This window comes from Ursus maritimus, unplaced genomic scaffold, assembly GCF_017311325.1.
Source record: "Ursus maritimus isolate PB19 unplaced genomic scaffold, ASM1731132v1 scaffold_34, whole genome shotgun sequence".
NCBI lineage: Eukaryota > Metazoa > Chordata > Mammalia > Carnivora > Ursidae > Ursus > Ursus maritimus.
This window is the reverse complement of record NW_024426008.1, coordinates 12,316,563-12,338,586: the sequence shown is the minus strand read 5'-3', so window position 1 is coordinate 12,338,586 and position 22,024 is coordinate 12,316,563. Positions and strand designations below refer to the sequence as shown.

At 41.3% G+C, this 22,024-nt stretch overlaps 1 protein-coding gene across 1 annotated transcript in view; it reads left to right on the top strand.

Annotated features, from left to right (window-relative positions):
- Nucleotides 1–22,024, top strand: part of PCSK5 (proprotein convertase subtilisin/kexin type 5) — a 456,163-nt gene that overhangs the window by 346,915 nt on the left and 87,224 nt on the right. The window contains exons 21-23 of the mRNA XM_008691034.2: nt 2,813–2,915; nt 9,296–9,432; nt 14,355–14,561. Of these exons, the coding sequence (XP_008689256.2) occupies nt 2,813–2,915; nt 9,296–9,432; nt 14,355–14,561 (447 nt within the window). The remainder of the gene's footprint in view (nt 1–2,812; nt 2,916–9,295; nt 9,433–14,354; nt 14,562–22,024) is intronic.

The following is a 22,024-nucleotide window of genomic DNA, read 5'->3' as shown; positions in this document are numbered from 1 at the left end:
AGAAATGCAAGAGGCAACTGGACAGATGAATGAAAGGGTGATCAAGCAGGGTGAGCTAGAGTCATAGTGGGTGGTTAGAAGGGTGTTTTGGAGGGGTTCTTTGAGATCTCAGAGATGGGGCGATTTCAAGTGATGATTGTATCTAAGGTGGCACTGTCTGAGTACCAGTAGAGGCCTTTCCAGTTGGGCAGATCAAGTACAAAGCCAAGGTATCAGTGCCACCTACTGGCTTATGGAAGCCCATGAGGAGGCAAACGAGAGATCTAGAGAATTCTAAATTTTCACAGTACTGTCTGATTAACACATAGATATGGAATAACCCCCGAATCATCTAAAGAGCATTCAATTTAGCGGAGCAAGGCGCATTTAGCTTAAAATCCTACCCTAGCAGTGGATCTAAGACACATGGAGATTAAGGTGGACAGATATCAGGAGTTAAGAAAACCAAACCACTGTGTCAGATCCTATAGGTATGAATGCCAAGGCAAAGAAGAGTCTTTGCCTCTAGGTCTAGCAGACAGTCCAGTGTATGCCCTTGCTCTTCTGTTCTAATCTAGACTGTCCAAGGAAGTCAAAGTCTCCTGGCTAGCATTTGAATTATAACTACCTCTTTACAAATCATTCTTCCCAAAAATCTTTGAGAACCCAAGAGCAGATTCTTTTTTATTTGTATATCTCTAAATTTCACCTAATACCTAGCACCTAGGTGTTCAAAGAATATCATTCAATGGAATGAACGAATGAATGAATGAAGACTCTATGATCTCACGTTTCCCTAGAATACACCTTCTGTGGGTTAGAAGCCTCTGTGAAACCCATCCCTCATTCCTGTTCCACTCAGTGCACACCTTTTGAAAGATACATAGCTACCGTCCAACTCCACAAACAAATCATTAGCACTGGCAGTATAGGCAAGATCTACTTCTTCCTACCAGGTCTGTCCTAGACCCTCTGCTCGTTTTCTTGCTAGTGTCTGGACTGATAATTACTGCTCAGTTGGTTGTGGCAAAGGTCACACTGTGCCAAAAGTGGAAGAGATTACGGCAAGGGCAGTAATTCAGAAGTGGAATGGGAAACCTGAATAAATAAAAGCCCGCATCAATATGATGCCTCCATTGAGTGAGACGGTCTCAACTTGAAATCACCCACTCCTACTAGACAGAAGTCTCAGAGCCTTTTTTTGCCTTGGAAACCAAGCTTTCTTTCTGATGATCAAGAATGCAACTAGTCCACGCTAATACCTTTGTGCGAATTAGTAAAGGGCGCCCCCTACAGAGGCAGAAGCAGCCAATACCAGAGTGCGTGGCTTGGCGAGATGAACCTGGGCTGGACTTCCGCCTCCACTTGACCACTGGGCAGTCACCTTGTGCAGTGAACGAATTGCACGTTTACATTCTTTGCTGAATGTACTGTTTTGGGCCTTGGGCTCCTGGAAGTCACTCCTAAGCTAAAAACCATGGTTCCATTCTAAAAGTTACATATCAGACTCCTTGGAAACAGCTGGAAGACAAAGAAGAGCTGAGTCTAGGATGTGCGGGCTGTGACACTATTAGATAATTGCATTGCTCTGAATATGTCCTTTCCCCTTTAGTTAACAAAACTAATGGACTAACTCTACATTGAAAGACAAACTCTACCTACCTCTTCATTTTTATTTTCGTGGTTTAGTGCAAGGGTAAGGTTTATGAGGGTTTACCTCATCCAAGCTTCAATAAAGCCATGGGACAATGCAGAGGGGTGGACTTCCCTCCATTGCTCACCAGTCAAGTCTGCATTTCCAGGGCTTCAAAGCAACTACAATAAATCAGACGGCAAATCTTAGAGTTTCAGTAAGACAACTTGGGTAACCATGCATGAGTGACTGCCACCTCACTATTCTGGCTGCAGCTCAGACTGACAATGTTCAGACCCACTTACAGGGGGTGGGGTGATTCTGCTGAAATCTGAAACTCTATTTTCTGAGCATGATCAGTTTCCAACTCATACCAAGTGGTTCTTTGGATCGAACTGAAGAAACTTGGCAATTTGTTCTAGGAAATGGGAGGAGAGGACATGTGTAGCATGAGTAGAGGGTTGAATTCAATGAGTAGAGACCCATCATTGGTTTATCACTGGATTATCCCCTTTAGAGAGGTTGGCCTGTCTCTGCCACCTTTACTATGAGACTAATTTCTTAAATGGTCGTAAGGAGTTTGTAAGGCTGGACTTGCTTCTGTGGAAAGGCTTCCTATGTGTTTTTCCTTGAGAAAGATAAACTTTCCAATTAAATGAAGAATTCTCTGGCTATCTCTTCACTGTTAGTCTTTCAGGGTGAGACGCAGCTCACATTTGTCAAGTGTTAGCCAAGCTTTGACTCCCCTTCTTAACCAGTAACCACAATACCCCCAGAATGGTGGGTGGGTCCTGCTTGTTTCTTAACTTGAACCAAGGCTATAAGTGGGGTCTCTGGGGTCCAGGAACCTTCAGCCTTTAACAGGAAAGTCAGTAGGAGATCAGTAATGGGGTCCTGTGAGAAGCCCCCCCTTGGCCTCTCTCTACTTATAAAATCTGTAACACATGTTGACTAGATCCAAAATTATGTCATTGCCTCATAACTTTTGGAGGTTCCAACTTCTGAGGCCCTTGGGAGAGGAGCAGTTGTTATTGTAAGGTCAGGCTTTAGGACCAGCAACTGAAGCCATTCAAGGTCTCCTCGCTGTGTTGTTTCCATTGCTTCGAGGCAGCCACAGGGAGATCTGGCTGCTCTCAGACTGACAGTCCAGGCAGCACTGCCGTGTAGAAATGAGGTAAACAACTGGATTTTGTTCCCTAGGGGAATACATTGATGAGCACGGCCACTGCCAGGTCTGTGAAGCCTCGTGTGCCAAGTGCTGGGGGCCAACTCAGGAAGACTGCACCGACTGTCCCATCACAAGGTGAGTGGCCTCTCAGTCCCTCCTGTGGTTGGGAGCTCATGGTGGCAGGAGGGAGAGAGGAGGTGTTTACCACCTTAAAGACACCCCCGTGGGCCTACAGATAAAAGAACCAAACTCCTTCCCATGACACAAAAACCCTCTGCGGTCTGGCCACAGAGCCACCTCTGTAGCATCTTCTTCCCATGACGCCCTGCACCCTCTGCAAGAGTCAGTTCCCTGGACATAGAGGGGCTTTCTCACCCATGAAAATGATCGTGGCTTTGAGGTCTGCAGTCGCATCCCTTCTGCACACCCATCATCTGCACCTGCTGATCAAATAGCCGCTCATTTTTCCAGAGTCGGTTCAAGGATGAACCGTTCTATGAAGGCATTTTTGATCACTTCGCAGAATTAACCTTCTCCTCTTCATGTTCCTCTGGGCTCTGCATAAACTTCCATGAGCACCTGTGACATTTTAAAACATTAATTTACAAATCTCTATCTCTCTATAGAGGGGTTATATTCAATAAGCCCCTGGAAATACTCATCTTTGTATCTCCATTACCTATCAGAGCACAAGGAAAATAGTAGGCACTCAATAAATGTTTGGTAGGTGAATGAATGGGGAAATAACAAGTATCTGAATGATATGAGAATCTGCTAATACACTAGGAATTTTTAGTATAGAGAGTTGGAAGCCTGTTGCATTTTTGGTCAACACTCCTTTGATTGGAGCATTTAATATTTGCTGGCTCACCGAGTGTTTGAACGAATAGCTCCATCGCTGCTCTGCTAAGTGCATAGGAAGCAGGCTCCCTCCAGACCAGTGTGCTGAGGCTGCTGCAGCGGCAGATGAATCCCTGGGATGGACATTCCTTCTGCTTTGTACAACAGTCATTTCATCTAATTCTTCCTCGGGACTATAATATCCTGAGCAGGAACTGTGGTTTTATTTGTCTCCCTAGTCCCCCACAGTGATCAACACATAGTAATAATTCCAGAAATGATAAAGTGTATAATCAATATCATGGGCTTGGCTCTCCAAACAGCTTCCCCAGGAAGAGAAAAAAGGAAGGGAGAGATGGAGGGAGGAAGGGAGACAGACACCAAAGAAGAGTCTTAAGAATTGTCAATGCTAACTGTGGTAACATTTCCCAAGGGTCTCTTTTAGATATCTATGCCTCCACGTATTGGATTTGCTTTAAAGCACCTTAAGGATATACTCTTAGGTACAGACATCAGTCTGAATATGGGTCTGTTTCTCCTAACTCCTCCCCATATCAACAGTCAAATCCCACTGCATGTTTGGACATCTTTGAACTAAGGGACCTTACTAGCATTTGTTCACTACGACAGCTACCATCATCCATGTATACTACAGAAGTCATGATTGTCCCAGGCTCATCAAAAGTGAGGAAAAAACTCTACTACCATAAATAGCCATTAAAAAATTAAAGCGCATTGGTACAGGAAGATCAGAGAAAGAGTTCCTGGGCCACTGGGGTGGTATAACAGGCTTAAGCAGCCCGTGATTGAGCTTTTAAGGAAAGAAAAAGCATATTCATGGATCCTGAGCTCTGTGTCCTCCTAAGGAAATCTCGTTTCCCAGGAAGAATTTTTTTCTCATCTCCCTGAGCGCTCCTCTCTGCTCATCTCTCTTCCTTGATGAAAATGACTTGCAAATATGTCCAAGAAAGGGCACCATATCATGGCAATGAACTACTTGACCTTTTTTTATCTGCATTCTCCCAGAACAGGGTTGAGAAGATGAGGAGATAAAGCTATTTTGAAGGATGTTGGTGTTGACTTATTTGTTCTTAAAAGGGCAGCAAAGTATTTTTCTTAAGTATTTTCCAAAGCGTTTTCTTGAGTGGAATCAGATCCATTCAAGATGGTCTTGAGCACCTGCTTTATGTCCAGCTCCGAGTTAGGTACAAGGTCCATGAATTCTAACAGGTAGCCCAGAAGGTCAAAGTCAAGGGACGGTGAAGCGCTCAGGGACAAGCAATAGTGGGGTAGCTTTAATACCCTAGACCTGAAGCAAGAGCTGCAGCCCTGGAGAAGGGGATGACTTGCCTGATAGAAAGTGGAGCTGGAGGGGACACAGCCACTCCAGAACCACGGAAGGATAAAGCAGAATTGCAGCTCCGGGGGGAACAAATACCCCCAATCTCTCTCTCCTCCATCCACAGATCTGCTGTTTTCCCTTGTCTGAAATTAACTGGAGGCCAATGCGAAACACCACCCACAAGTGGGGGATGTGAGCTTGGGGAGACAGGTTCTAGTTGGCACACTTCCAGGACATGGCAGGACAGAGAATGACAAAAAATGGATCTGAGGCAAGGGTAAGGAGAAAAACAGAATAACCGGGACAGTTGGTTTGTCCCAAGTTTCTTCCTGGTCTTAACCTTTTGGATGTCTCTAGTCCTGGCAGAAAAAATCATCCCTACAGGAGATGTTTGTGTGGGGGGGCAGTTAAGATTTTTTTATTTATTTGAGAGAGGGAGAAAAAGGGAGAGAGAGGGCATCAGCAGGAGGGAGGAGCAGAGGGAGAGCAAAAAGCAGACTCCCCACTGAGCAGGGAGCCCAAGGCAGAGCTGAATCCCGGGACTCTGAGATCATGACCCAAGCTGCATGCAGACGCCCAACTGACTGAGCCACCCAGGCACCCCCCTAAAGGAGTTTTTATCTAGGAGAGAAGTGTTCATATTTAACTTATAGGTTTGCTTCAAAATAATGTGGAAAGGAAGTAAATCAGTGGGGATATAAATAAGATTGGCCATGCAGTGAAATTGTTGCAGCTGAGAGATGAATACAGGGGAAAGGGTACTGTTATGTCTTGTATATGTGTTTATTTTATATATATTTAATATTTTTCCTTAGTAAAATTTTTAAAAATAACATAATCCTGAACTTATTTTACAGAAAATCAAATTATAGGAAGCCCTCTCTTTGTTTTCTAGTTTTCTCTTTACATTTTCATTCACCCTTGGGTTTAGCTCCATAGAGACAATTGGAAACTTGGAGAAGGAGCCCCTTTGGCACTGCTATCTAACACGCAGAGCTCTGCAGTGCCATGGGCCTCGTGGTCCTTGTGGTCCTCCTGGCCCAAGCTGGCTTCCCAGTCCTGAAGGAGTCATAGAGTCAATGAACCAATAAAAACATTAAAAGTTACCTCCGTTCTGACCCACCCTGAAATGTTTTATTTGATCTGTTTCAATGAATTCAGGGGGAAAAAAGACTTTTTGCCAGATTTCATTCTGTTTTAACATTAAAGTACCAGGGGCACCTGGGTGGCTCAGTCAGTTAAGCGTCTGCCTTCGGTTCAGGTCGTGATCCCAGGGTCCTGGGATGGAGCCCTGCGTCAGGCTCCCTGCTCAGCAGGGAGTCTGCTTTTCCTTCTCCCTCTGTCCCTCCCTCTGCTCATGCTCTCTCTCTCTCTCTTCCTCTCAAGTAAATAAATAAAATCTTTTTAAAAAAATTCAACTACCAAGAAATTACAGTAAGTGCCTTTGTGATAGTTTATTTAGGCCAAACTGACAATCAGCAGACGATCCACTAACCTGATTTGCCATCTCTAATGTTCCAGTTTGTATCACACACACACACACACACACACACACACACACACACACACACACAGAGGGATGTCTGGAAAATGCAGTGCCAATGTTGAGAACATTACCTCTGTCCACTTGGTTTGGCCGACCTCTTCCTTTCCATAAGCCCTGTTGGACCTGGAATGGTTCACTGCTTATGAAAAGGCTAAGAGCACGCATGACTTGGGGAAGAAATGCCTCCCCTGCAGAGATCAGCTTGCCCAATTGTCTCAGAAATCAAGGATGGAGGCCTGGTGGTCCTAGAAATGGCTTGAGCTGGCTTTACAGGAAATTGCCCTCAGCCCCGTGGAGCCCGGAGCAAGGTTATCTATTCTCCTCCACTAGGGATGATTTGTTAGTGTCAGTGGAAATCTGTGCCACTTGAAAGGTACGTTTCTCAAGTTCCTTAGCAATTTTCCTTGAGGGGGATGGGGGGTATAGGGGATGGTGTAATTCAGGGCCTTTACCTAAGCATGATTGCTTTCCTTCTCTTTTTTGAGAAGGAATCTCTAGATTCCTACAGACAGAATCACGTTCTTACAAACAACTATGTAATTCACCGACGCTTTCCTTAGGGTTGATATGGAGGGAGGTGGTTTAAAGCACCATCATGTGCTTGGTATCTTCTGAAAAGCAAGCACTCAAGTAAGAAAGGCCGCCACATCCATATACAAACACAATAGTATTATACCATCGGCTTCACCCCCAAGTCTGCCACCCTCACTTTCTGAATGCTTCTAAATGGTTCCCATCATTGAGAGTATTAGATCACCTCTCCCAAGAGAAATGATGTCCCCTAAACAAATTCATCAGCTCTTTCTATAAAAGGCAAAACTGATGATATACTTTTCGTTCCCTTTGTAACTGACTTTAGGGGGGAAAAAAGAACCCTCACAAATAAACATTCCCATTCTCCCTTCGGCAGAGTATCTAGTAGCTTCCTTGTTGAAAAACCTCAGAAAGCTCTTACGCAGTTTTTCTTAAAGGGAGGTTTTTGGTTTTTGTACTAGTCACATCTAAACGACCCCTTGAAAAATCTTCTAGCTCAGAAACCAGAGCCAGGGCGGGGCCGGGGTGTTCCCAGTTGGCCTTAGTGCCATCAACTCAAAGTCTGGGCTGGGAGCACAGCCGCCTCATTACACACCATGGCGCAGGGGATCTGTTTGGACGTGGACAACCAGATGTGCCTACGAGTCGGCTCAGGGCTGAGACTCCACGCCCCGCAGCGGGCCGAAAGGACTGTTCACCCCAGAGGTGCTCGGTGTGGCAAGCAGAACCACAAGGGCAGGGAAAGCAAGAACGAGCTGCCTGTCTGTCTTGTGTGGTTGGTATTAATCCCACTGTTTCCAAAAGATGCAAATGGCAAGGACTTCCAGGGTGTGGAGACGTGATGGAAGATAGCAAGCAACACCCTATTTCAGGTTGCCTTGCTCCCATTCAACCTCTTCCAACCCTGCGACTGAAATGGTCCATCCCCAGCTCGGGGCTGCCTCTAGCTATGACAACAGTGGGATTTAGACGTGCCAGTGCACCCCAGGCCTGTGCCTGACCTTCCATGGGATGTCTGGCTTGGGGGAGGGGGAGAGGTAGTAGAGAGAGAAAGGAGCCCTACCTCTGCTGACAGGCCCTCCGCTCTCTCAGGCCTGGATACCCACGTTATACCATCGGGGATACGTGTGTGCTACGTGGTCAGTTAGCCTCACAACTGAGACCACAACTACTTCCGTAAGGAAACTCGAACAGACCCAATTTGGCACCACCTGTGTTAATTTAGGTCTCATTTAGCACATTCCACAGTAATCCACAGGATCAGTGAGCAGAAGGCAGAACAGCAGCTCTCGAAATGTGTTCCCTAGACTAGGAGCATTGCCCAGGAACTTGAAAATTACAAATGCTCAGCTCTCTCCCCAAAGACTCACTGAATTAGAGACTCTGGGGCCGGAGCCCCACAGCTCACCTCATCTATCCACATTACCTGACTCTTGCACGTGGCAAACATTTTGTATTTTTTGAGCAAAGTTTTTGGATACAGTTTACTGAATCACGTTTGCTCTTGGGATTACTTTGCAAAGGAGGAAAAGAAGCAAAACTACGAAAATGTTAACAATGACATTATGATACGTAATGTACGTGTATAAAATCAAAGGTTTTAGAAGCCCCCATGCTAACTCTTCTGTGGTGTCCTTGTAGGGGTTTGCAAACACGATGCAAAAAAGTTGGTATTTTATACATCAGGAAACACTTGCAAAAAAGACACACAAAATCAGAGCTTACCGATTACTTGCCATATGCATAGGCCAAGTTTATCAGTAGCACGTAAGCTACAGGACCGTGCTTCGTCCTACCCTTTCGGAGAGCCCTTGATGTTGACATTTCCCTTGTAAAGTGCACACATGCTGATAACTAAAGGAAGAATATTTTCTCCAAGTCCTCTGGATTCAGAGGCCCATTTAGTGTCTTGAAAATTTAAAGACCTCCATCTGACTGTTGGCTGTGTTTGGCTGAGGCCCACAAGCTGGGTTTCATCCCTGCAGGCACTGGTTAGCTTATTTAGAACCAGACTCAGGATTGCATCCTGAGCCAGTTTCTGGCATGCCTGCTGTTGGGTCCACATCTTGGGCCAAGGATGGGTACGTGACTAATAGTCCACATGTTCTAAGATGATCCGTCCCAGGCATCCCCCTTGTTTCTGGAACAATGAAACCGAGTCTGTGCAGTGAAACATGCACACCACATGTTCTCATACTTAGAGCCATTCCAGAAAGTCACCCTTACAATCTCTGAAATCTGCTCTTCCTCTAGGACTTTTGACAATGGCCGCTGCGTTTTCAAATGTCCCCCAGGGAAATTTGAATTTCAGAAGCAATGCCGTCTATGCCACTATACCTGCCAGGAATGCCAAGGAAATGAGCCTTCCAACTGCACTTCCTGTGGAGTAGGTGAGGAAATCTGGCTGCTCTCTTCTTCCTTTCTTCGAACCTGTTCTCCCACTGGTGTGACTCAAAAGCTCCAACTCTGGGGACAAAGAGTTGATATTAGACAGCTGTTCATTGGAGAGTGTGAATAACCTTGAAGTTTCTGCTGCTTGTCAGGAAACGAATTCACATTATTGTAGACACAGACTCACTGCCCCTAAGGAGACGAGAGAGAAGCTAAGAGATGTCTTTCTGCAGGGGGAGAAAGAAAGGTCATTCAGACAAGATGTCAGACATGAGACCATCAGGAAAGCTAAGATTTGTTGAGGTGAAACTGGAAAGTGAGGATGTTAAGGGAGACACATTCAGTCTTCAAGAGAAATATTGAAAAAGAGGCTGTGTCAAGGTCTCCTCGGCCCTGAGCTACGCCCTTTAGAAGTTGTCAGAGCCCTACTGTAGGAATAAAGGAATTGTTTCAACACAAAAATATTACTTTGGGTCTCAGCTTTAACCGTTCAAGTTTCTGCTGTCATTGGATTATATCCCATGATCTCAAAGGTCCTCTGCAGTTTGACCCTTGACTCCTTTCCAACTTCCCCTCATATGTCTGTTCCCCACTTTGACCTCATATGGGCCAGATTCATATTTTATTTGACCTTTTAACATTTCAGCCAAATTTAAAAATTGGGAAATTTCAAAGAAAAACCTTGGTGGTTTGTTTTTTGTTTGGTTGGTTGGTTTTGTTGTTTTGGTTTGGTTTGTTTTCTCTTGAAAACTTGGAGCACAACACTGGGTACCACTTGGCCTACATTCCCAGATGGTCGACTGGAGATCAGAGGAGCCTGCTCTCCATTTCTCCACAGTCCCCACCACTCCCTATTGTCTCACTGATCCCAAGGCTGTCAGTGACCACCACCATCATGCTTACATGGGTTTTTTCTGGTGGAAGGGAATTATTTATCCTTATTCTTCCTTGTAATATAACCAAGAAAAATGAAGAACAAATTGAGAGTATTGTGCATTTGCAGGAAAATGGGAGAAAACACATTTCTTTGTGTGAACTAAAATTATTTCTCTGCATCTCTTATGTAAACAAAGTAGATCTATGCCAAATTTTCTCTCTAGCCTGCTCCTTGTGTTTCCTTCCTCACCTATAAGATGGTGATAATGGTTTTCTACTTCTAAGATTATGAAAATGAAATGAGGTTAAATGAGATAAAATAACAAAACACTTAAACAGGGCTGGGCACATAAGAAGTACTCAATAAATAGTAACTACTACCCTTACTACTACTACTACTACTACTACTACTACTACTACTACCACCACCACCACTGTTATTGTTTGTACCTACTTATCCCGTGGGCATGTGAATTTCTCTAGCTATTCAAAGACTTCACTGGAGATATTCCTTACTTGTTATCTGCCTGACCTCTACTTATTTTTTAGGTCTCAGTTTCAACATCATTTCTTCAATAAGGGCTGCCCCAATTTCCTTGTCTAGGATGGGACCTCTCCATACGCGCAACCTTGGAGCCTCCGCTTCCCCCTTTACAGGCATCCTCACACTTGATAGTTATCTTGTCCATAAGACTCTATGTCCTGTAAGAGCCGTGAAGGGTTTCTACCTGAGCGCTGGCTTTGCGCCCTGGGAGAGCCACCAGCATGTACAGTAGAGCTGAATAAATGAGTGGTTCAGTCGAAAGAATGCCAGTACCAGCAATCAGGGTACCTGGGTTCTAGTTCCTGCTTTGTGACTAATGAACTGGAAGACATTAATCCTGTCTCTTCACTTCTTTAAGTCTCTCCTTGTTTGCAAAAAAAAAGGGGGGGGTGGCACATAGACAACACAGAATCTAAAATCCCTTTCACATTCAAAACACACTAAGTCTTCATACATAGTCCAAAATTAAGGATTTGCTTGAATACTAACCAATGTCTAAAATATTTTAAGTATCCAAAGTTACTTGGACCAATCCACCCAAAAGATGCTTTGACATTTCTTCTCTACTTTTTGTTTTAAAGTCTATGTTTACTCCATATCTTAACAAAAGCTCACATGTAGAAGTTACTACACATAGTTGCCATGGAAAATGCAATGAATGATTGTATGATGCTTGCCTTCAAGGAGTTTACAGTCCAACAGAGGGATTTGTGCTCATGTATTATAAAACAAGAAAATATTAAAGACCAAAGGAAGGAAGGAATCCTACCACAAGTCAGAGAAGAAACATCACTTTCAGCTCTAGTGAGCAGAAAAGCCTTGCCAAAGAGGGCGTTATTGAGCAAGCTCTGATTCGCGGGGTTCCCTCCTACTAAGAGCACGATGTCTCTAGTGCCTATATTAGCAGGCCCAGTACATGAAACAGTGCTAAAGACAAGGGACGCCTGACCTGAGGCAGTTCCATATCAACAGGCTTAATACTGAGGGGGGCACTTGGGTGGCTCAGTCAGTTGGGCCTCTAACTCTCGGTTTTGGCTCAGGTCGTTATCTTGGGGTTATGGAATTGAGCCCTGAGTCAAGCTCCATGTTGGGCACAGAGTCTGCTTGAGATTCTTTCCCCCTCCTTCTCCCTTCCCCTCTGCTCCTCTCCCTGCTGTCTCTCTCTCAAATAAATACATAAATAAAATTGTTTAAAAAAAATAAATAAAAGGCTGAAAACCCTCTGGCTATAGGGTGCCGAATACACACATAAGCATCTCCCATCAGTTCATAAAATTTCACCTTTGCTTAACTGTAATTTTGTTAAGATTTAGGTTTGAATTCTTTTGGAAATACAGACCTCTAGCCCTGTTGGTGAAGGTTCCCTCTAAGTTCTTCTCCAGATTTGTCCTCTACAAAACTGAACCCAAAGCTAAATTTGACCAATCACACAATAGCTACAGTAAGAAAAATGTGGAAGTAAACTTTATAAAGTTTATTTTCAGAATCCCTCAGCCTTTCTTTATTTCCAGCAATCCTTTCCTTTCATGCCTTCCACCCTCAACCTTTCTTCCTGAAGGCATGCTGTCTTCACATGAGTCCACCTTCTCTTCCAACAAAATTAGAGCTGCAAGAGATGCTCTGGAAACAGCCGATTGCTTTTAAGTATAAATGAAAGCCAATCTAAGAATCTTGCACTTTAACTCTTGTCTCGTATTATCACATGAAAGGTTTGGCACCTAACAAAAAGATCAGCCCTTCTGCTACTAGAACCAGCTTCTCTTATATATTGTCACAATAATTTAAATTCTGAGACTCTGGTCAAGTAGCCAAAAATTTATGCATGGTCATGTAAGTCACTGGGGTATCCAAATGACCAGCCAAAGCTAAATGAGCTGCCATACTACCCAGGCTATTAGAAATTTGAGCAAATCTTGGTGTGATTCTGGACCGAACCTGCGGGAATGCTGCTCATGATCAAGGCATCTAAGTTAACTCCTTCACAGGGTCCATGTATTTGAATACCCAGACCATCCAAATCTGTTTTTTAAACTCAAACTGTAATATCCAAAGTGGTTCAAATAATCAAGCCATGTGTGAACAACACAAGTGGGATTGGAGAACATATCACCCTGCCCCCGTAGAATCACCAAATGCACATTACATCCTCCCAAACACTCTCCTTCCCTTAAACGGTAATGTTCTTCCAACTCAAACTTGGGAGAGCGCAGACACTTTCTTGCACCACCCTAGGGAAGTCCTCTTTATTTGCTTTGTCCCAGGGGAACCAGACTTCCGGTTGGAAATCACAAACAGAAAAGAAGTAGCTTCAGAGCCCATAATCCAAGGGTGTGATTTTTAAATTGGATTTGAACTAGAGATTTAATTAAGGACAAAACATCAGGTTGGACCACTTGAGAGTGCCAAGTTTATGGACACAAAAATACTTGAATGTTGGCAATTTCATGTGCTTTGAACCATTATACTGACGTTAAGATTCTGCCTTTGCGACATGGTATTAGTGATATCTTTATCCAGAGATTCAGCAGCCTTGCACCTTGAAGGTCAATGGTTCTGGATCTTCACATAGTATGTCACAAGCGAACACTAGCCCCGGGTATTTTGGGAAACCCAGGTCAGCTGCTCTGCAGAGGCAGGAGCGTATGGGAGACTTGAGCCAGAGAAGGGGGATACCCTAAACACACTCAGTACAAACAACAACTCCAGTAGGGTGAGGGTGGGAGACTCTAGGCACATTTTGTTAATCTTACTTGATGTGTATATAAACCGATAATAATCCTTTGTCATTAATTGTAAGTTTATAATTGGTTCGAATTTTCTATTCCCTCCAAAAGCAAATTCCCATAGTCTCATAGTAGACATACTGCTAATTCTTTCCATGTAGACTCCAATGTTGACAGGAGTTCAGGACTTCCAAAAATCCATTTAAGGAGTCAGAAAGGTGTGCCTGGTCTAGCACTTCGATACGCTGTCACCGTAGGAGTTGGCAACAATGCAAAAATTCAGGCTTTTGGACAGTTAATACAAGTGTGTGATTTTGAGAACAGAATTCAAAATCATTCCAAAACACTGCACTCTTACAAAAATGGTTCTATCAGTAAGCATTTGTTTATTCTCGTAGGATCTCTATAGCTCCCGAGTCTGAGAGCTTCCACGGATACCAAAAGGAGCCCGTGGGAAAGTTACACACATGCTGACTCACAGTTATTCACAGAGTGGGGTTTCTGCTTTGGCAGTGACATCCCAGATCGTAGTCCCCACTCACTCGAACGTACAGAACATCCAGAAATCATTCCCTACAATGCAAACTGTTCAACTATAAGTATATAGATATTGTACTTTTCATTAAATGCATTCTTATACTCCTGGTCCCCTAGCAGCCAAAATACTCAGTTATATCTTTAAAAAAATAAATAAATAAAATGAATGTTTTAGGTTATATTAGCTTCACAGCTAATTTTGTACCTTCCCCTTCTTTTTGTTGTCTCTCCCTCTGTTCAGATAAGCATGGCCGGGAGCGCTTCCTGTATCAGGGGGAGTGTTGGGAGAGCTGCCCAGCAGGCCACTACCCCGCCGAGGGGCACACCTGCCTCCCCTGCTCAGAAAACTGTGAGCTTTGCCGCAGCGCACACATCTGCACACGATGCGTGGGCGGCTACTTGATAGCGCCCGCCAACCACACCTGCCAGAAGTTGGAGTGTGGGCAAGGTAAGGCCGCTCTGGGCCGCTGTCTTATACCAGGAGGTAGCAAAAGGAGCTCTACCTTGGACGGCTCCGAGATGTGAACTGACCTCCCGGCTTTGATGCTGGCACCCGGGATGACTGTGTGTGACTGCATGTCCAGTAGGAACAGTGATGGCTGCTCCCCTCTCCTCCTCCACACACCTCTCTCTGGGTCTCTTCAGACATTCCAGAGACATAGGAATGCAGCTAACCACAGAGAAATTGATATTGAATCAAGGGTTTGTGGGTGGGGTAGAATGGAGAGAAAATCAGATTAGAATCTGAAGGTCCTGACCAACAATTTTCTCCTTTCCAATTACTAGTTATGAGACCCTGTGCAAAATCAGTCTAATTTCTCGGTGCCTTTTTTCCTTCATGTGTGAAAGGGTGATCATTGCACCAAGATGGTTGCTGTGAGAGAAGCCAATGAGAATAAGCTTACCTAAAGCTACTTGAAAATAGTAAAAATTCTGCAAATCGTGTAATTGCTATTGCCTGATTCCTTATCTTACACGGGAAGAGGGAGATTAAAAAACAGGACTTAAAGTTTTTGTTCTTTTCCATGTAAGAATGCTACAGACTGCCTCTGCTCCGTATGAGTTATGCCTGGTCTGGTACTAAAAAGAGCTCCAAGATGTTTCTAGAATAATTAAGACACTCATTCCTTTTTCTGCTTTATGTTTACTATTGTAGTATAGGATTTAAAACTTAAAAAAATAATAATTTAAGAAGGCAGATTTAAAAAGACAGTCTGCTCATTTATATACCCAATTCCATATTCCCAGAAGCAGAACTTTTTTTTTTTTTAATAAATAAAATCGACCAGCTTGATGTCAAAACTAGTTGCATGGCATATATCCAACTTGTTCTATTTGTACCAATCAAACTGATCCAATCTATTAAATTAATGGGAAAAGATAAGAAAGGGGAAACAGGGGCGCCTGGGTGGCTCAGTCGTTAAGCGTCTGCCTTTGGCTCAGGGCGTGATCCCGGCGTTATGGGATCGAGCCCCACATCAGGCTCCTCCGCTGGGAGCTTGATTCTTCCTCTCCCACTCCCCCTGCTTATGTTCCCTCTCTTGCTGGCTGTTTCTATCTCTATCTCTGTCAAATGAATAAATAAAATCTTTAAAAAAAAAAAGATAAGAAAGGGGAAACTGGGTGGGGGTGTAGAAAGACTCTGAACTCATCTCCTTCTGCAGATACAATTATTTTACAGCTAGATGCAAAATAATTTTCCTCCAAAAAGGACCTGAGAACTAGATAAACAGCACCTCTACAACAAAAGATAGAAGACACATATCAAGGAAAACCTGGGTGACTCAGTTGGTTAAGCATACAACTCTTGGTTTTGGCTCAGGTCATGATTTCACAGTCATGAGATCAAGTCCCACAACAGGCTCCATGCTAAGCATGGAGTCCCTTTCCCTCCCCCTCCCCCTCTGCTCCTCCCCCTCTGCTCCTCCCCCCGCTTACTTACACTCTCTCTAAAATAAATAAAATCTTTAAAAAAGAGAGAGAGAGACATCAAGACACAGAGTAAATATTCAAAGAAATAATGGCTAAAAATTTCTCTAATCTGGGGAAGGAAACAGACATCTGGGCCCAGGAATCCCAGAGAGGTCCAAATAAGATGAACCCAAAGAGAACCACACCAAAATATATAATTAAAATGGGAAATTTTTTAAAAAAATTTTAAAGATTTTATTTATTTGTGTGAGAGAGAGAAAGCACAAGCAGGGGAGTGGCAGGCAGAGGGAGAAGCAGGCTCCCCACTGAGCAAGGAGCCCGATGTGGACTCCATCCCAGGACCCTGGGATCATGACCTGAGCCAAAGGCAGACACTTAACTGACTGAGCCACCTACATGTCCCTAAAATGGTAAAAGTTAAACAGATTCTAAAAAACAGGTACAGAAAAACAATTTATGTAATGTACAAGGGAAAACTCATAAGCCCATTAGCAAATTTTTCAGCAAAAATTTTATCGGCCAGAAGGGAATGGCATGATTCAAAGTGCTGAAAGCAAAAAAAAAACTTTCCAGCCAAGAATTGTCTACCTGCAAGAGTTATCATTCAGAGTGAAGAAGAGATTAGGAGTTTCCCAGATAAGCAAAAGCTAAAGGAGAGCATCACCACTAAACCAGCTTTAGAAGAAATGTTAAGGAGGTTTCTCTAAGCTGAAAAGACAAGACACTAATCATGTGAAAACACATCAAAGTGTTCATCTTACTGGAAAAGGTCAATGTATAGTAAAGGTAGTGCATCCGTCACTTACAAAGCAAGTTTAAGGTCAAAAGGCAAAAGTAGTAAAATTAATTAAAATTAAAATAATTAAGGAATGCATAAAATTAAAAGATGTAAAATGTATTATCAAAATTATAAAATGTGGAAGGAGTGGAGCCAAAATGTAAAGTTTTGGAATCTGTTCAAAATTAAGTTGCTACCAACTTTGAAAAACCTCTTATATACATGGGATATTATGTGTGAACCTCATGGTACCCACAAAGAAGAAAAACTTATAGTACATATACACAAGAAAATGAGAAAGGACTCTAAACATAACGCTAAAGAACGCCATCAAACCACAAGGGAAGAGAGAGAGAAAAGGAACAGAGAGGAACTTCAACAACAGCCAGGAAACAATTATCAAAATGACAATAAGTCGATACTTATCCATAATTACTTTATATGTAAATGGACTAAATTCACCATTCGAAAGACAGAGTAGCTGAGTGGATTTTTAAAAAATCTATATGCTGTCTACAAGAGACTCACTTCAGAAATACGGACACACACAGACTGAATGTGAAGAGATGAAAAAGAGAATTTCATGCAAATGGAAATGAAAAGAAAGCAGGTGTAGCTATACTCATATCATACATAATAGACTTTAAAACAAAGACTATAATAAATGGCAAAGAAGGGCACTATAATGATAAAGAGATGAATCCAGCTAAAAGATATAACATTTATAAATATATATGCACACAGCACAGAAGCACCAAAACATATCAAGCAGGTATTAGCAGATCTAAAGGGAGAAACTGAAAGCAATACAACAATGGGAGAAGACTGTAACACCCCCACTTACATCGATGGATAGATCATCCTTACAGAAAATCAGTAAGAAAATATCAGCCTTAAACAACACATTATACCAGATGGACTTAATAGATATATACAGAACATTCTATCCAAACGCAGCAGAATACACATTCTTCTCAAGTACACATGGAACATTTTCTAGGTAGATCATACGTTAGGCCACAAAACAAGTCTCAATAAGTTCAAGAAGACTGAAATCATATCAAGCATCTTCTTTGACCACAATAGTGTGAAACTAGAAATAAATTACAATAATAAAACTGGAATAACCAGAAAAACATGGAGGTTAAACAACATGCTACTCAACAACCAAAGGGTCATCAAAGAAACCAAAGGATAAATTAAAAAAAAAAAAAAACTAGGGACAAACAAAAATACAAATATGACACACCAAGATCTATGGGATAGAGCAAAAGTTGTTCTAAGAGGAAAGTACATAGTAACACAGGCCATTTCCAGAAACGAGAAAAATCACAAATATATAATTTAACATTATACCTAAAAGAAGTAGGAAAAAAAGAACAAAGGCCAAAGTCAGTAGAAGAAAAGAAAATAATAAAGATCAGAGTAAACATAAATGAAATAGAGATTAAAAAGGCAATAAAAAAGATCAATAAAATTAAGAGCTGGTTCTGTGTAAAGATAAACAAAATTGATAAACCTTAGCTAGATTCACCAAGAAAAAAAGACAGGAGGCTCAAAAAAATTAAATCAGAAATGAGCCAGAAGTTACAACTGATAACATAGAAATATAAAGGCTCTAAGAGACTACTAAGAAAATTATACACAAACAAATTGGACAACCTAGAATAAATGGATAAATTCCTAGGAACATACAATTTTTCAAGACTGGATCAGGAAGAATTAGAAAATCTGAATAGACCAATTGCTAGTAAGGAGATTAAATCAATAATAATAATAATAATAATAATAACAATAAAACTTTACACCTAAAGAAACTACAAAAAGAAGAATAAATTTCATTTTTGTGAACAATAAAAACCATATGATCATCCTAATACATGGAGGGAAAACATTCAATAAAATTCAACATACATTTATGATAAACACGCTCAACAAAGTGGGTATAGAGGGAATATACCTCAAATAATAAAGGCATGTATAACAAACCCGCAACTAACATTACACTCAACAGTGAAAAGCTAAAAGCTTTTCCTCTAAGATCAGGAAAAAGATAAGGATGCTTACTCTTGCCACTGTTTTTCAACATAGTGTAAGAAGTCCTAGCAATTAGGGCAATTAGCCAAGGAAAAGAAATAAAAGGCATCCAAATTAAAAATGAAGAACTAAAACTGTCACTATTTGCAGACCACATACTGTATGCAGAAAACCCTAAAAACTCAATAAAAAAAATGATAGAATAAATGAATTCAGTAAAGTTGTAGGATACAAAAATCAATACACAGAAATGTGTGGCATTCTCTACACTAATAACAAACTATCAGAAAAAGAAATTAAGAAAACTTAATTATACTTAACAATGGCATCAATCAGAATCAAATACCTAGGAAAAAAATCTAACCAAGGAGCTAAAAGACCTGTACACTGGAAACTACTAAGACTCTGATGAAATACATTGAAGACCTAGTAAATGAAAAGATATTCTGTGCTCATGAATGGAAAGAAGCAATACTGTTCAAATGCCCATACTACCCAAAGCAATCTACAGATTAAATATAATTCCTATCAAAATTTCAATGGCGTATTTCATAGAACTTGAACAAATAATTCTAAAACTTATATGGGACCACAAAAGATCGTGTATATCTAGAGTGATAGCTGGAGGTATCATACTCCCTTTTTCGAACTATACTACAAAGCTAGAGTAATCAAAACACTTGATTACTGACATACCAAAAAAAAAAAAAAAAGAAAGAAAGAAAAAATAGACATATAGGTCTTTAGAACAGAATTGAGAGCCCACACATTTATGGACAATTAATTTATGACAAAAGAACCAAGAACATACAATGGAGAAAGGACAGTCTTTCCAATAAATGGTGCTGGGAGAACCAGTGAGCTACATGCGAAAGAATGAATGTGGACCACTTTATTTACACCATACACAAAAATTAACTCAAAATGGATTAAGGACTTGAATGTAAGACCTGAAACCATAACACTCCTAGAAGAAGATATAAGTAGTAAGCTCTTTGATATCGGTCTTAACAATGGTTTTGTGAATCACACTCCAAAGGCAAGGGACACACACAAAAAAATAAGCAAATGGGACTACATCAAACTAAAAAGGTTTTGCACAGCAAAGGAAACCATCATCAAAACCAAAACCCCATCCACTGGATGGGAGAAGATATTTGCAAATCATACACATCCAATAAAGGGTTAATATTCAAAATACATAAAGAACTAATACAACTCAAGAACAAAGAACAAACAACCCAATTAAAAAATGGGCAGAGATCTGGGAAGACACTTGTCCGAAGAAGACAAACAGATGGCCAACGCGCACAAGAGAAGATGTTAAGCATCACTAATTTTTAGGGAAATAGAGATCAAAACCACAATGAAATATCACCTCATACTTGTTAGAATGGCTATTATCAAAAAGACAAGAAATCACAAGTTTTGGAGAAAAAGCAGAGAAAAGGGAACCCTCGTACACTGTTAGTGGGAATGTAAATTGATGTAGTCACTATGGAAAACATATGAATATTCCTCAAAAAATTAAGAATAAAACTACCATATGATCCAGTTACTCCACTACTGGGTTTTTATCCAAAAAATATGAAAACATTAATTTGAAAAGATACACACATCCCTGTGTTCATTATGGCATTATTTACAATAGCCAAAAAACTGAAACAAGCTAAATGTTCACCAATGGGTGAATGGATAAAGTTGGTCCATTAAAAAAAGAATAAAATGTTTCCATTTACAACACAGATGGACCATGAGGGTATCATGCTAGTGGAATAAATCAGGAGAAAGACAAATACCATATGATTTCATTCGTATGTAAAATCTAAGAAACCAAACAAACTCACAGATACAGCGAACGGACTGGTGGTTACCAGAGAGAAGGGGTAGGAGAAAGGGCTGAAGGGGGCCAATTATAGGGTGATGGATGGTAACTGGATTTTGGGGGGTGATCACTTTGCAATATACACAGACATCAAATGATACTGTATACTTGAAACACACAATTTAAAAAATACATTTAAAAAAGAGTATTCAGAAAATAAAATGTGATCTTGAAACTTTTAAAAAAATTATAGAAGAAAAGGGAGGACACCTGGTTGGCTCACTCATTTAAGCATCAGACTCTTTGTTTGGGCTCAGGTCATGATCCATGAGACTGAGCCCCACGTTGGGCTCCATGCTCTGTGAGGAGTCTGAGATTCTCTCTCTCTGCCCTCCCCCAACTTATGCGTTCATGTGAGTGCATGTGTGGGCTCTTTCTGTCTAAAATCAATAAATCAATCGTTAAAAACAATTATACAGGGGCACCTGGGTGGCTCAGTCAGTTAAGCATCTGCCTTTGGCTCAGGTCATGAACTCCAGGTCCTGGGATGGACCTCCCTGCTCAGCGGGGAGTCTGCTTCTCTCTTCGCTCTGTCCCTCTGCCCCACCCCCGCTCACTCTCTTTCTCTTTCCTAACTAAATAAGTAAAATCTTTTTTAAATTTTTTAAAAATTATAGAAGAATGAAAATGAAGAAGAGGAGTAGAAAGATAAAAACTTAAAAACCACTGAGACAGTAGAACCAAAAGAAAAAATAAAAGTAGAAAATTGAGAAAGGGGAAAAAATTAAGGGTCAACCCAGGAATTCAAATAATACAGGTTTTTCAAAGAGTAAAAGCTAAAACAGAATAGAGAACATTAACAAAGAAATAATTCAGAAAATTGCCTCAGAACTGAAAGGCATGAATTTCCAGATTGAACAAGCCTTCTGCATGTCCAGCATAATGGATTTTAAAAAGAGACACATCATCGTAAGAATTTGGAAAATAGATTTCTTTTTTCTGTAAAAGGAAAATCTTAAAAACTCCTAGGGGGAAAAAAGCAGGTCATACAAGAAGGATTGGCTATCAGAATGACATTGAACTTCTCAACAATACTGGAAACTAAAACATAAAAATGGAACCAAAACTTCAAACTTTTGAGAAAAGAAATTATTTCTCTTTTTATTCCTAAATTCAGTCAAGCCATGAGTCATGTGTGAGGGTAGGAAAAAAAAAAAAAAGTATTTTCAATCATGCGAGTTTTCCAAAACTTTACCTCCCATGCGTCCTTTCTTGGGAAAACTACTTGTAAATGGTATGTTCCAACAAAAAAAAAGAACAGGAAATTAGAAAATCTAAG